The 12497-nt window shown below is 34.8% G+C and overlaps 2 protein-coding genes across 2 annotated transcripts; both read right to left on the reverse strand.

Moving 5' to 3' along the window:
• Positions 1-1850: 1850 nt before the first annotated feature.
• Positions 1851-7292, reverse strand: LOTGIDRAFT_232253 (hypothetical protein). The gene is made up of 7 exons (XM_009056295.1): positions 7042-7292; positions 6811-6897; positions 6319-6384; positions 5923-5952; positions 4648-4748; positions 3153-3999; positions 1851-2803 (listed from the first exon to the last, which is right to left on the reverse strand). The coding sequence occupies exons 1-7, from the start codon at positions 7089-7091 to the stop codon at positions 2701-2703; spliced, it is 1284 nt and encodes a 427-aa protein (XP_009054543.1). The 5' UTR covers positions 7092-7292; the 3' UTR covers positions 1851-2700.
• Positions 7293-12347: 5055 nt separating this feature from the next.
• On the reverse strand, positions 12348-12497 carry LOTGIDRAFT_117864 (hypothetical protein; the record flags this gene model as incomplete). Its single annotated transcript, XM_009056296.1, has 1 exon — positions 12348-12497. The coding sequence occupies one exon, from the start codon at positions 12495-12497 to the stop codon at positions 12348-12350; it is 150 nt and encodes a 49-aa protein (XP_009054544.1).

A 12497-nucleotide genomic window follows, 5' to 3' on the forward strand; every position in this document is an offset into this window, starting at 1 on the left:
ACACCAGCTTCAAGCATCGAGTAAGTCTTTAAACTAATTACTGGGGATAAAAATACTGAGAGGCCACCGCTAGGCCAAACTGTAGTTAACTTGAGCCGCAAAATTCTCACACCCCTTCAGCATTCAATCTTAGACCGTGGACTTAAATTTATTCCCACACCAAAGATAGCTAACTTGAATTATATCCGACTATCCATTGAACGATTTCAACGAAATCTTAGCTGCACATATTTTTTCGAAACCACCATAAACAATGTTTATTCCTAAATCCACGTGGACACCCCCTCAGGCCGCCATTCATTCTGAAATATTGAAAGCATTTGCGAGTATGAATAGCCAAACAGTGAACCTTTCCATAACACACGAAAAGCCTTATCTCACACGAGTGGAACGTGAAGCGTTAAACTTACTTAAGAAAGACGATAGCATTGTTATTAAAAAGAGTGACAAAGGTTCATGTTGTGTCATTCTGAATAGGGAGGATTACGTTTCAGAAGCATAGAATCAACTGAATAATCCTAAACATTATGCCATTTTACCGAAACCAATTTTCAAAGAAACTGCTAACATGATTAACAATATTCTTGCCGATTTAGTCAAAACTAGTTATCTCAAACAGAAACAATATGACTATCTGTCTGCCAAACCTGATTGTCGCGAGAGACATTTGTACACTTTGCCTAAAATCCATAAGAATCCAACCAAGGAGTGGTTTATCTCGAATAAAATCCCTAAAGGCCGCCCGATTATATCTGACTGTGGTAGTGAGTCGTATGCAGTGTCAGAATACATTGAGCATTTCTTACTACCTCTAGCATGTCAACATCGCGCCTACCTTAAAGACACAACCGATTTTGTCAATGAAATAAAAAATCTTTGAGTTCCCTCTCATGCTATTTTAATTTCTATCGACGTTTCTTCTGTGTATACCAATATCGATAACACTACTGGTTTAACGGCAGTTCGTAAAGCTTTTAATAGAAACCCAGATCCAAACAGACCCGACGATGCAATTCTAGAGCTTTTAGAGATTTGTCTTAGTCGAAACAATTTCACATTTAATGGTAAAAACATATTTACAAACTTCACGGACAGCAATGGGCAAACGATTCGCCCCTTCGTACGCAAACCTTTTCATGGCAGAGTGGGAACGTGAGGGGGTTGCCCCTCTGTCCATTTGACCCACTTTTTTACGGACGCTTTTTGGATGACATTTTTATGGTTTGGACTTATTCTATCGAACAGTTTTGGGAATTCTTTGAAATTCTCAACAACCACCATCCTTCTATCAAACTAACCGCAAACGTGAGTGACAAAAGCATAGACTTTCTCGATACCACAGTCTTTAAGGGATAGCAGAAACAAATAAACTGGATATTAAAGTGTATTTCAAAGAAACTGATACTCATCAACTCTTGCTCAAGAGCTCCTTTCACCCAAAACATACCTTTTCTGTTATAATTAAATCACAAGTTTTACGATTTCATCGACTTTGTACAAGATCTTCTGATTTCAACCAAGCCTGTACGATTGTTTTCTCAAAACTGAAAGAGCGTGGGTACTCTAAACGATTTTAACGAAACATAAAAAATTCCACCTTAGCACAGATAGCAGCTAAAAACAGACTTTATGCCGAAATACCTCCAGGTTTAAGAAGTGCTCCATGTTTGTCCAGTAGATGCAAAACATGTCCCTTTATATTTTTCTAATTTCAGATCAGAATAAGAACAGAAGAGAACCCAATATCAAGACCCTTAATCCTAATTTCTAAATAAAGTGTCTGCTCCGCCCTAGGCCTGTACATTTGGGAGAATCAAACCCTCCCTTGCCCGAAATCTAAAATACCAAGCCAAATCTCATAGTTTAACTTTCGAATTTAACAGGACACAACAAATAAAATAACAACATTTCACATGTTAAAATATTACAGAAATAATATTACGTTATGTAGGACGATGGTCCAGAAATATAATAGTACGTAAAACACGATTTAAAATACATAAATATTTCCATAAAAAAAAAACAAAGAAAACCATACATGATGAAGAGCTAGTCAATAATACAAAATTTTCAAACAATTATGTGAAAATTTTTGGATAAAGTTATAAAATGTATTAGAAGAAATAATGCTTAAATATAATGAAATATTATTCTGAACATTAATGATCATGTTAAATAAAAGCATGAAGTTTAAACGATCGTAAATTCGCTATCCAACGCAGTATCTTTTCAAAAAGCAATGGCAAACCAGAACAAAATTTACGATTCAGTTCTTCTGATGACATGTATTAGGCTAATGATGTAAAGTATTATGATACATTATGGACATTCATGCATAGAGCGACCCACTACGGATATCACTGAATTTTCTCAATTCTTAAGTTTTGTGCTTTTAATAAAACAATAATTTTGAAAAGATAGAATTCAACATTAAAAAAATGAAATTCAACAGTAGGTACGAAATTATAATCTTTAAAAAATCATCTTATATAGATTTCTAAAAGTTCTATGACACACAAAACACAGAAATTCAGTTGTAACAAACTTAGAAACGACTAACATCAGTATTTTACATGATTTTATAAAATCCTGAATTCAATATAAAGTTTCAATAGGAAAGAAATATTACATTAATCAAAACTAAGAAAAGGATAAACATTACATGAACTTCCTATAACGATGTCAACAAGCATTTCCCCCTTATCTGAAAGCAGAGGAATTATAACCATAAAACGAAACTTTTTTACCATACGTATAATTATCTCGTTGATCTGGAACTATATCGGGAAACATGTTGTGAAATCTGAAAAAATGGTATACATACAATCAAATGCGGCATTAAATAAGGCGTTGAGTTGGCTACCTTTGTTATAGCAAGATATCATCATTTGTGACCAAAATACCTTGTGCCCGTATTACTGTGACCAAAATACCTTGTGCCCGTATTACTGTGATCAAAATACCTTGTGCCCGTATTACTGTGACCATAATACCTTGTACTCGTATTACTGTGACCATAATACCTTGTGCTCCTATTACTTTGACCATAATACCTTGTGCTCGTATTACTATGAACATATTTCCGGTGACAAAATTTCCTGTGACCAATCATCATGGCTGTTTATATCAGAGTAAATTATTTTCATGCTTACCTTTTTGACGCATCTGACTTCGAACACATATATTTTGGATCAATATTGTTATTCCATGGTGACACAAACTTGCCTCGTTGATGAATTAACTTGAAAGCGAAAGGGTTGGTGATACAGCTTAATGTTGTTTCTTCTACAATTTCTTTTTCGCATTTGACCTTTTCAATATCATCTTCTTCATTATTCAGATCCATTTCCTTGTCCAGATTGCTCTCTACATCTTCATCACCATCACGTACAACCATATATTCCTTGTAGTTATCCGATTCCTTGTGATAAATAGCTCGCCGTACTTCTCTGTCCAATGTTTGCCAGTTTTCAGGACCGAGACGACTGCACGAAAGATAACTAGGGGCTTTTGGGGGGATGGTTTCAGTTGGTTTTTCAGGTGGTTCTTTGGCTTCAGGTACATTAAATCTAACACATTGTCCAATTTTACCAGATCTACTCGGGTATTTGATCTGCTTGCATCGTTTCTGAGCTATACCTATATTACCAACTGGCTCTGCATCCTCGTATCCCCTAAGGTTTTTAATCTTTTTTATGAACGCAGAACTTTGTTTTTCAGTTGGCATACTATTTGCTATGACCCGGGACTCGTATATCGATGGTGATGACTCTGCATGCGTTAAAGGTGGCAATAGTATGTGATAGTCATGCAGATGACAGCGTTTGAGTATTTTGTTGATTCCCTTATGGTGATAATGTTGCGGTGGAACACGTCCAGAAACAGGGATCACTTGTGATGAGTGATCGGGGAAAATTGTTAAATATCGACTGGTTCGGTGAAGATCTCTGTCTTTTCCATCCAGTGCTTCTCGGGTCGTATCACACAGGGAATGATTGCCTAGAACGAAAAGGTAGTTTTAAAGACAGTGTGATTCAGCTTCGTAAAATCAAGAATAATGATTTGAGTCTTGTCTCCCTATGGTAAATATAACATTATTATATTGTGTTAACATTGTGAAGTGAATATTGGTGGTTACAATATGTCAAGTCAGGAAGTAACTCTTGTTGAAAAACTGTGTTACATTATATTTACAGAATACGTGTTTTTCACCTCAATATACAGTTTTTACTCAGTGTGTTGACTAAAATTTATTACATTTCAAAATATACCAATTTAATCGGCGCAAGTGGATCGAAAGTTTTACCATTAGCCTATAGATCAACTACAAATGCTTCATCATATTTGTAACCTACTAATATCTTCTAATTAATGAATTAACCCGGATCTAAATTATTTTACAATAATGGGATTTTGCCTTAAAAATGTTGTCACGTACAACAGAACAGAACCTATTCAACTTTACAGGCATAAAATAAGTTTTTATATTCCAGAATTGGACGAGTTGGTATTTGGGTAAGATTCGGCAAATATTTACAGAAATACAACACTTGATATACCGAAAATACGTAAAAATTGGTCATTGAACGCGATCAAGGCCACAGAATTTGTAAGAAATTTGAAAAAATATATTTAGCAATCTTTTACCAATATCACTTGTTCGCTGGTAATCATTCCATGGAAATACCTGGAAATTGCTTGGACGTCTGATCCTTCGATTGGTATTGTGAAGACTACTAATTCGACCACTGAAATATATAATCATCACCCTTAGGAGGTATAGGACTTACACTTAGTGTACGAAGAATTACAATATTGTGGGTATGTTTGGTTAGTTTGCATAAGATCTGCAAAAGTAAAGATAGTTTGCCGGGCAAAGTAAGATACGCCCATTACCAGCTGTCAGAAATGATAACAAACCGTCCATCCGATTATTAAAAATTTCGAACTTGACCGAGATGTCGTAGATATATATATATATATAAACATATACATAAACTGTAGCCCTCTATCGTGCCTAAAAGCCAAACGCGTTTTTACTAAGTCAGGGGCAATAACTCCAAAACCGTTCATCCGATCATTAACAATTTCGAATTTGACCGAGATGTCATCAATATATAGATGCATGCCAAGTTTCATTATAAGATCGGATAAAAACTGTAGCATCTATTCTGTCTACAAGAAATGTGGACGGACTGGGTGACGCCAATATACACTCTACATTCCATGTGGGCAGATCCATTCATAAAGTTGGTGGGGACCAGAATTTTAGGGAAGTATTCCATTTTTCCTCACTTTTCCCTTTTTCCTCACTTTTAGAATCCACGGAAAAACCGTAATACCTAATCCGGAAGACCAAAACATGTATCTCTATTCCAGCATCTGATAGCTATTTGGTCAAATGTCAAAATATCCATCAGAATAGAATGGAATAGAGGCAGATGTTTCGGACTACTAATCCTGGTACTATAGGCACGTTCGCCTCTTGAGGAGGGTTTGGGGGAGGGGGGATTCTTCTTTCTGGAAAAGACGATGAGGACCGTACCCTGTGTCCCAACTGCGATATTCACCCATGCATGTGGGCGTATAAAAACTGGTATATTTATTGTTCTAAAGAGTATACTCGCCAGATGGATTAGAGGTAAATTTTTTACCATAAAGCGTAAATTTACTATGATTAATAGGTGTTAAGTGATCATAATATGTCACCAAATAAAAAATGGATCCTTTTCAAAATTGGAACAATGCAAAATCGCCAATTCAGTTTAAACCATTCGAATCAAATTCGATCCACCTCCACTGAGCTTTTGTTAATTCATGGTAATGGAGATCCAGCTCCGTAGACCAAAGAAATAGTACATTGTAAATACAAATTCATGAACTGTCATTAGTAAATAGACGAATGGTAGGGAAAATACTTACAAAAAGTTATTTGATAAAGGCCTTGGTATACTGAAAGAAAAAGTTGCAGGAAAATAAATAAATGTTTACTATAACTAATACAAATTGTATCAATCATATTAAACCAATAGGTAATATTATGTATTTTTGATTTTTGGAATTGAGTAAGCACTTCTGACTTTCGGAGGATCGAACAATGAATCATACCATGCGCTGTACAGGTCGTGTACGTTAAAGATCCTCCGACAAGTTGGTGGCAGAAAAACGTAAAACCCCATTCCATTTAAATGAAAGTGGTTGTAAACACAGGCCCAGGGTAAAAATTACTGTTATGTGCTTCATTTTATTGTAAGTGGCTTCAAGATATTACTTTTATATGATTAAAGGGAGATAACAATTATTATGAAATTAACTTACCCATAGTCCTCATCTTGTTTTTGCCCGTATCCTTCCAAAACATGATAATTTCTGAAATTATTACGACTGAAAAAGATAGTACAGTAATGTAAAATCCCTCATTTTCGTTGACATCAGCGATATCATCACCATATCAGATGTCATGTTGAAATGGATAATGATTATGATTGCAATTATAGGATTAAAAAATCTAGAGAAACTTTTTGAATTTTGAAACTTGTCAGACTTTCGGTCAGCAATTGAAATTTTTTGTAACCCTTCTCATATTCGGTCAAATACTCCCGACAATTATTTACTAATGTCTTAGAAATTTCGTAAGTCAAATTTTTACCGATTATTATAAAGTAAATCGGCTTAGTGGCGTATTAAGGGGGTGGGTTAATTTGGTCTTGCCCCCTCCCCCCTCGGGCCTGTGAAAAGTGTGAAAATTAAGCGCTCTTTCCGTTGGCTTCCCTGGCAGGCCCTAAAGGGATTAAAGAAGGATTTACTTACTATCTTTGGAAGAAAGGATCTTTACTGCCTAAGGGCTCATTATCTGATAACTTATTTTCGCCCCAACTTTGAGCAATCTCAAACCCTCTGAAAAAGAATGAAAAAGGAAATAAAAAATATATATATGTCTTTCCTCATTTCAATATCGGTTAAGAAAAGGCCGAAGAAGCTCACTGACTAAAAGCTAACATCGGTTGAAACTAAATAAACTTGCCGGAAATATCTACTTACCCAAAATTAGGATTGCTTTGGACGTTAGGTTTGAGATTCAAAGATGCCATACGAATTGCAAAAAGTCCACTTACGCCAAACTATTTAAAACGTCATAAAGAAACTGCGTCATAGAATTATTGTGTTTATGCTTATGGAAGGCGGAATGGCTTATTATTCAATGTTCTTCATTGCTATTTCTTAACTCTAAATTCTTAATTCTTATCTCTTAATTTTCAAGCTTAATTCAACATTTGTCATTGAAAATTGACCTTCGTATACAAAAGTCATAATTTGTATTGAAAAAGACCATTCTTCGATAAACATTCGGTTTTTCAATTATTGAATTTATAGAATTCCTGCCAAAAATATACTCAAATACAAATCTACAAATAAAAACTTAGCTCAAAACTTTTAATACCAAATCTCGATGTGTACAACCAACATAAAATAAGATATAGACTAAAGAATAGCCTCTATCAACCAGTGCAATTGTTGATTTTCATTAGCTTGAATAATTCCAAAACCAGGACTGAGTTCTATCTCTATTCGTAGGACTGGTATGAACTTCAGTTCTGGTTTTGGAATTATTCATGCTCATGAAAATTAACAATTTGCGCGTTGCAAAATGAACTGGATGATAGAGGCTATCTATACAGCGATATTTGTCGTCATAATTATGATCTTAATTCGATATGTAGCCTTTTTGGAGAAATGTTTCGCGTTCGTGTTTGACGTTTTGCATTTGAAGATATGTTGAGCTAGATTGGTATTTATAGATTTGTATTTGAAGATGTTTGTGGCAAGAATTCTATTAATTCAATATTTGGAAAACCGAATGTTTATCGAAGAATGTTCATTTTCAGTACAAATTATCATTTTATGAATACAAATGTCAACCTTTAATCATAAATGTTGAATTAAGCGTGCAAATTAAGAGATAAGAATTTATAATTGAAGATTAAAGAAATAGCAATGAAGAACATTGAATAAAAACCATTCCACTTTCCATATATAAATTCAATAAAGATGTGTACACGATGTGCTTAAGGCATAATATACGTTTTACTAAGGGCCTGAACATAAAGTACCTTTGCGCGGTCTATGGGACGGAAACGCGTTGTGCCTTTTGTCGTTCTAATAGGATTCGGCGTTTCAGGCACGGTTTTCTCTTGATGGACCCATATATACATTCACCATTTTCAACTTTCCTGTCATTCCAACTAATAAACTAATATGCTGCCACACATTATGTATTTTAAGTGGATCTTTGCGATCTTATTCTATTTTATCACACAGAACAGGGTTCTTCTGTCCATGAATTATTTTTTCAGTTTCAGTTTAAGTGTTTGCAACTTTTAATACGTGTGTCATCAGGGCATTCGGCAATCCTCGACAGATTCTGTAAAACTGAATCTTAACGATTAGCGTAACTTTCAGGGTAGGCCAAGGTCAATTGGATTAAGTTTTTTATGTAGGCCTACCGAAGTTAATGGCTCGATTAGAAACTGGATGATGAATGGCCCTGATCCATCCGCCACTCCGGTCGCCGTGCGAAAATTCGCCCTGGAGGCATCCACGGCGGTTCGGCGTTCAGTCATAACTGAATTAATGATTATTTAATTATTATCGTTAAATTTTTTAGATTGCGATCGATCTGGACTAGTTTGTGTAAACTTTTACAGTTTGTTATGCGTTTTGGAAGGTATAAGAAAACTGCTTGACGGTAGAGAAATATGTCTCCTAAACCTATGTAAACCTCTTTCTGCCTCCACATGATAACTGTTTATTTTAATAAAAAATTTTGTATGTCTTTGTTGGGTTAAGCTGTTAAATCTAGGGGGGATTATTTTATTGTGGTCTGAAGGCTTTATTTAAGGGAAGCAATTATTCAAAGGAAGCAGGACTCACTCCACTAATTCATTTGCCATCTCTTCCCATGTTAAAACACGAAATTCAACCTTCTATAACTTTTTCCAGAAATCTCGTTGAAAGCTTTCCAATATGTCGAATGAAAGCCTGACCAATTCTCAATGTCTCCTAAAAAATTCATTATATGATGACCATGAAAATTTTGAGCTACTAAAATTGAAAGTAGACTACTACCGGTTATACTCATCCGCTAGAGTTTGGCACTTCACAAAACGACTATTTTTAGAATTAGCCTTCCGCCTTTAAGTCTCTCATCATCTCACCAAATCTGAAAGATAATGCAATTTCAGACATCAAATTCCAAATCTAGACCAAATTTTACCCAAAAATAGGCAGGCAAAAACCCCAAAAGGGAGAGAGAAAGAAGATTTCTAAAAATAGCCTGGACTACATTCCTATACAATTATGTCCTATAAGCAATACTTTATTGAAACCGGTTGAAAGTTGACAGTTATCTTTCCTTTTTCATCAGCGTACTTCCTTTGAATAAATCAAAATTGAAATCAGCTTACTAGTTTCATTCTTTTCCCACAGGTATCTATTATATATTTCGATTCTGTTTGCATACTTTTAAGATAAGATATCAGTTCTTATGATTAAGAAGTATTTTTGAATACCATTTTTGTATTATGTTAAAATATGCTTTTAGAGATAGCCAAGGCGAGGTAGATTGAGGTGCGCGCTTTCTGGCGGGAAAGGGCAAATTCTTTAAGGCTCTCATTAATGTGCAGGAATGGCCAATTCTTTAGAGCCCTCAGTTCAATGGAACATAATGCAACAAAAGTTAAGATTTTATTATATTATTCACATGTTACATTGATGATCATTTCCATGATCATTGTACTCTAGACAAACTCGCCATGTACCCTTTTTCATCAGTGTACTTCCTTTGAATAAATCACAATTGAAATCAGCTTACTAGTTTCATTCTTTTCCCACAGGTCCATTCTTCAAATACCAAAATCTGAACAGAGACCGGTGCAACATCTTAGATGTTTTTTTCATTAATAGGGCCTATTCTATGAAATAATTCAAGTTGGTTTGTTTTGATTTTATTTATGAATCCCTCACCTTGACCCATATTTCATGAGTAACCAACTCGACAACGGTTGCAAAATGTGTCACCTATTATTTTCGTGTACAATGTTTGATCTATAAATAAGTCGAGAAAAACAATTTGTATGGATGTAATTATCATTTCTTAGTATTTATCTTTAATAATATCTCATTATATAACTAATGTTAATTCCTTCAACTACAAATCATTGTTTGTAGCCTGTACAGTGAGCATGAGCATAGAAGTGTAATATTGTAGTTCTATCGCATGAGCCAATTGTGAACAGAAGGACGGATGACAATATGCTCCCTTACAACGTGTGGGCATATATAAATCAAAACCTTACTCCAGCCAAAAATTGTCACAATAATTATCAAAGGCTGGAAAAGAGGCAGATGTTTTGGACTGAACAGTAACCAGAGCTGGTAAAGCTGTTATTTCTTGTTGTTAATGAAAAAAATGAGTAATATTTAGAGCATGGTTTTCATGAGATGATCAATTTAAACACAGAAGCCAAAGTGCAAGGTCGGTGAAAGTATGGAAACGTGCTGTAAATTACTTATAACATGAGACACAAAGGTCTGGCAATGTTCGTACTATTTCAATATCCTATATTATTTTTACATGTTTATACAATCATGAATGATACAATTTACTTTTGTTCGTCGTGGCACGTGCTGAGGGTGGGGCTAATATGTCAGAAATTATAATAATATGTGCAAAAAAAGTCACTCCCCTCACTCTATACATTTGCAGAGTTATTAAGTTAACACTTCTATAACTAGATTTAAAACTTGTTATAGTTTGTCTAGGCTCCTCCCACAAGGAAAAGAAATGAAGGAAATTATCGATATAATGTTATAAAACATTATATTAGTGAGTTGATCAATAAGTCTTTTGAAGATAGTTAATCCTTTTCTTTAAGAAAATTTCATGTTTCTCTTGTTTTAATTGTAAAGAGTATTTTCAACTGCGTCCATCATTGTTTCCTGGTGTCTTTCGCAGTAAGAAGAGAAACCCAAACAAACAAGATGAGCTATTAGTATTAAAGGGTTAAATCAGAAATTTACTAAATTTACTACAAAGATGGTTTTATATGTGGTTTCTGTGCAGGTAATTTGTAGTCCTTGGCTTCAAACTCTTGTGCTTCTAACTCTATCTTTTCTTTGTCCAGTTTTTCAACTAAATCTTTCATACCAGGATATTTTTCAGGGTGAGCATGAACCTCCTTATCTATCAAACTTAGGTGGTGTTTCAGCTTTTCTTCATCTGATGTTAAATAGCTAAAATTATAACAATATTAAACACAGTCATAGAAACTGTTAAGGAGTGATTGTTAAGAGGTTTTCTAAATTTTTCAAGAAGAAGATCCTCAACCAATAAAAAGTGATGATGAGAATGTCTCAGAAACACAGAAGTTCGATGCGATAAACACACACACCATTGATAAAAGAACATGCAGAAGGTGTGATACAGTCCCACACAGCTGATTTCTACACAGCAAATATATTTCATTGAGCAAAAAATTTCAAGTAAAAAAATGGATTTCATGTTTATTGACTACAACGACTATGCCACAACCACCAAAAGAAACCAAATATTCTCTCCCAAAAATAATCTAATTAAAATACAGATCTAGATGTTCTGTTTCATGTTCTTTCTGCAATTTTGTCAGTTTATGCTAACTACAATCTTGACCCCCCCTTATTTTTAAATAGTTTAATTCATTTTACAGAGCCTAGGGGAGTCTTTGTTATAAGACAAATAATCCTGAGTCTTAAATTAGGGAGACAAATTGTGTAAAATTTTCTAGAGGTGTACGGTACCCAGACTTCAGAAAATTGTGTTTCCAGGCTTCCAGTGGGCGTCCTCGGCAGCAATAAAAAGGTAATAAGAGAGCACCACTGTAATGCGTAACAATTCATAAAGTTTTCCAGGAGGGGAGGGGGGTACCTAAACAGCCCCCTTGATTGGACGTTTGCCCCCCAATCCCCAATTTTTTTAGGGTCATCCCTGTGATAAGAAACACATACACCAAGTTTTGTCAAAATCTGTCAAGAACTGTGCCCCTTAGAATGTTTAAAAGCAATTGTTAATGGTCTGATATGGATGTGGGGTATAAAAATCATTGGCCCTACTCAGGAAAGAACTGGGTTGGACCGGAGATGTATATCTTCGGTGTCTTCTAGAATGTTTACGAAAAATTTGGAAAAAGGATAGACATGGGTGATAACAATACATGCTCTACATCTCATGCAGTTTTGCAAGAATTAGGAATTTGAGGACCATGTAACTCCACTCTTTCCAGGTAGACATCAAATGGAAGAACTAGACAAACTTACTGGTATTTGATGAATCTAGTGCCTTGTGTAACTTGTGCTGTAACATTTGTCATATGACATGCAAATAATAACAGATTTCTTGGTTGTACTTTCCATGCAAATCTCATAAACATACACGAATAAATTGACAAAGCTGAAAAATACAT

Source organism: Lottia gigantea (assembly GCF_000327385.1).
Source record: "Lottia gigantea unplaced genomic scaffold LOTGIsca_27, whole genome shotgun sequence".
Classification (NCBI taxonomy): Eukaryota; Metazoa; Mollusca; class Gastropoda; family Lottiidae; genus Lottia; species Lottia gigantea.

Excerpts from the sequence above, each read along its gene's own strand:
- LOTGIDRAFT_232253 (XM_009056295.1), bottom strand. The coding sequence starts at position 7,091 with ATGGCATCTTTGAATCTCAAACCTAACGTCCAAAGCAATCCTAATTTT. Across the intron at positions 5,953-6,318 it reads AAACAAGATGAGGACTATGG|TATACCAAGGCCTTTATCAA; the intron begins GTAAGTTAATTT and ends TTTTTCTTTCAG. Across the intron at positions 4,749-5,922 it reads CCTTTATCAAATAACTTTTT|TGGTCGAATTAGTAGTCTTC; the intron begins GTAAGTATTTTC and ends TATATATTTCAG.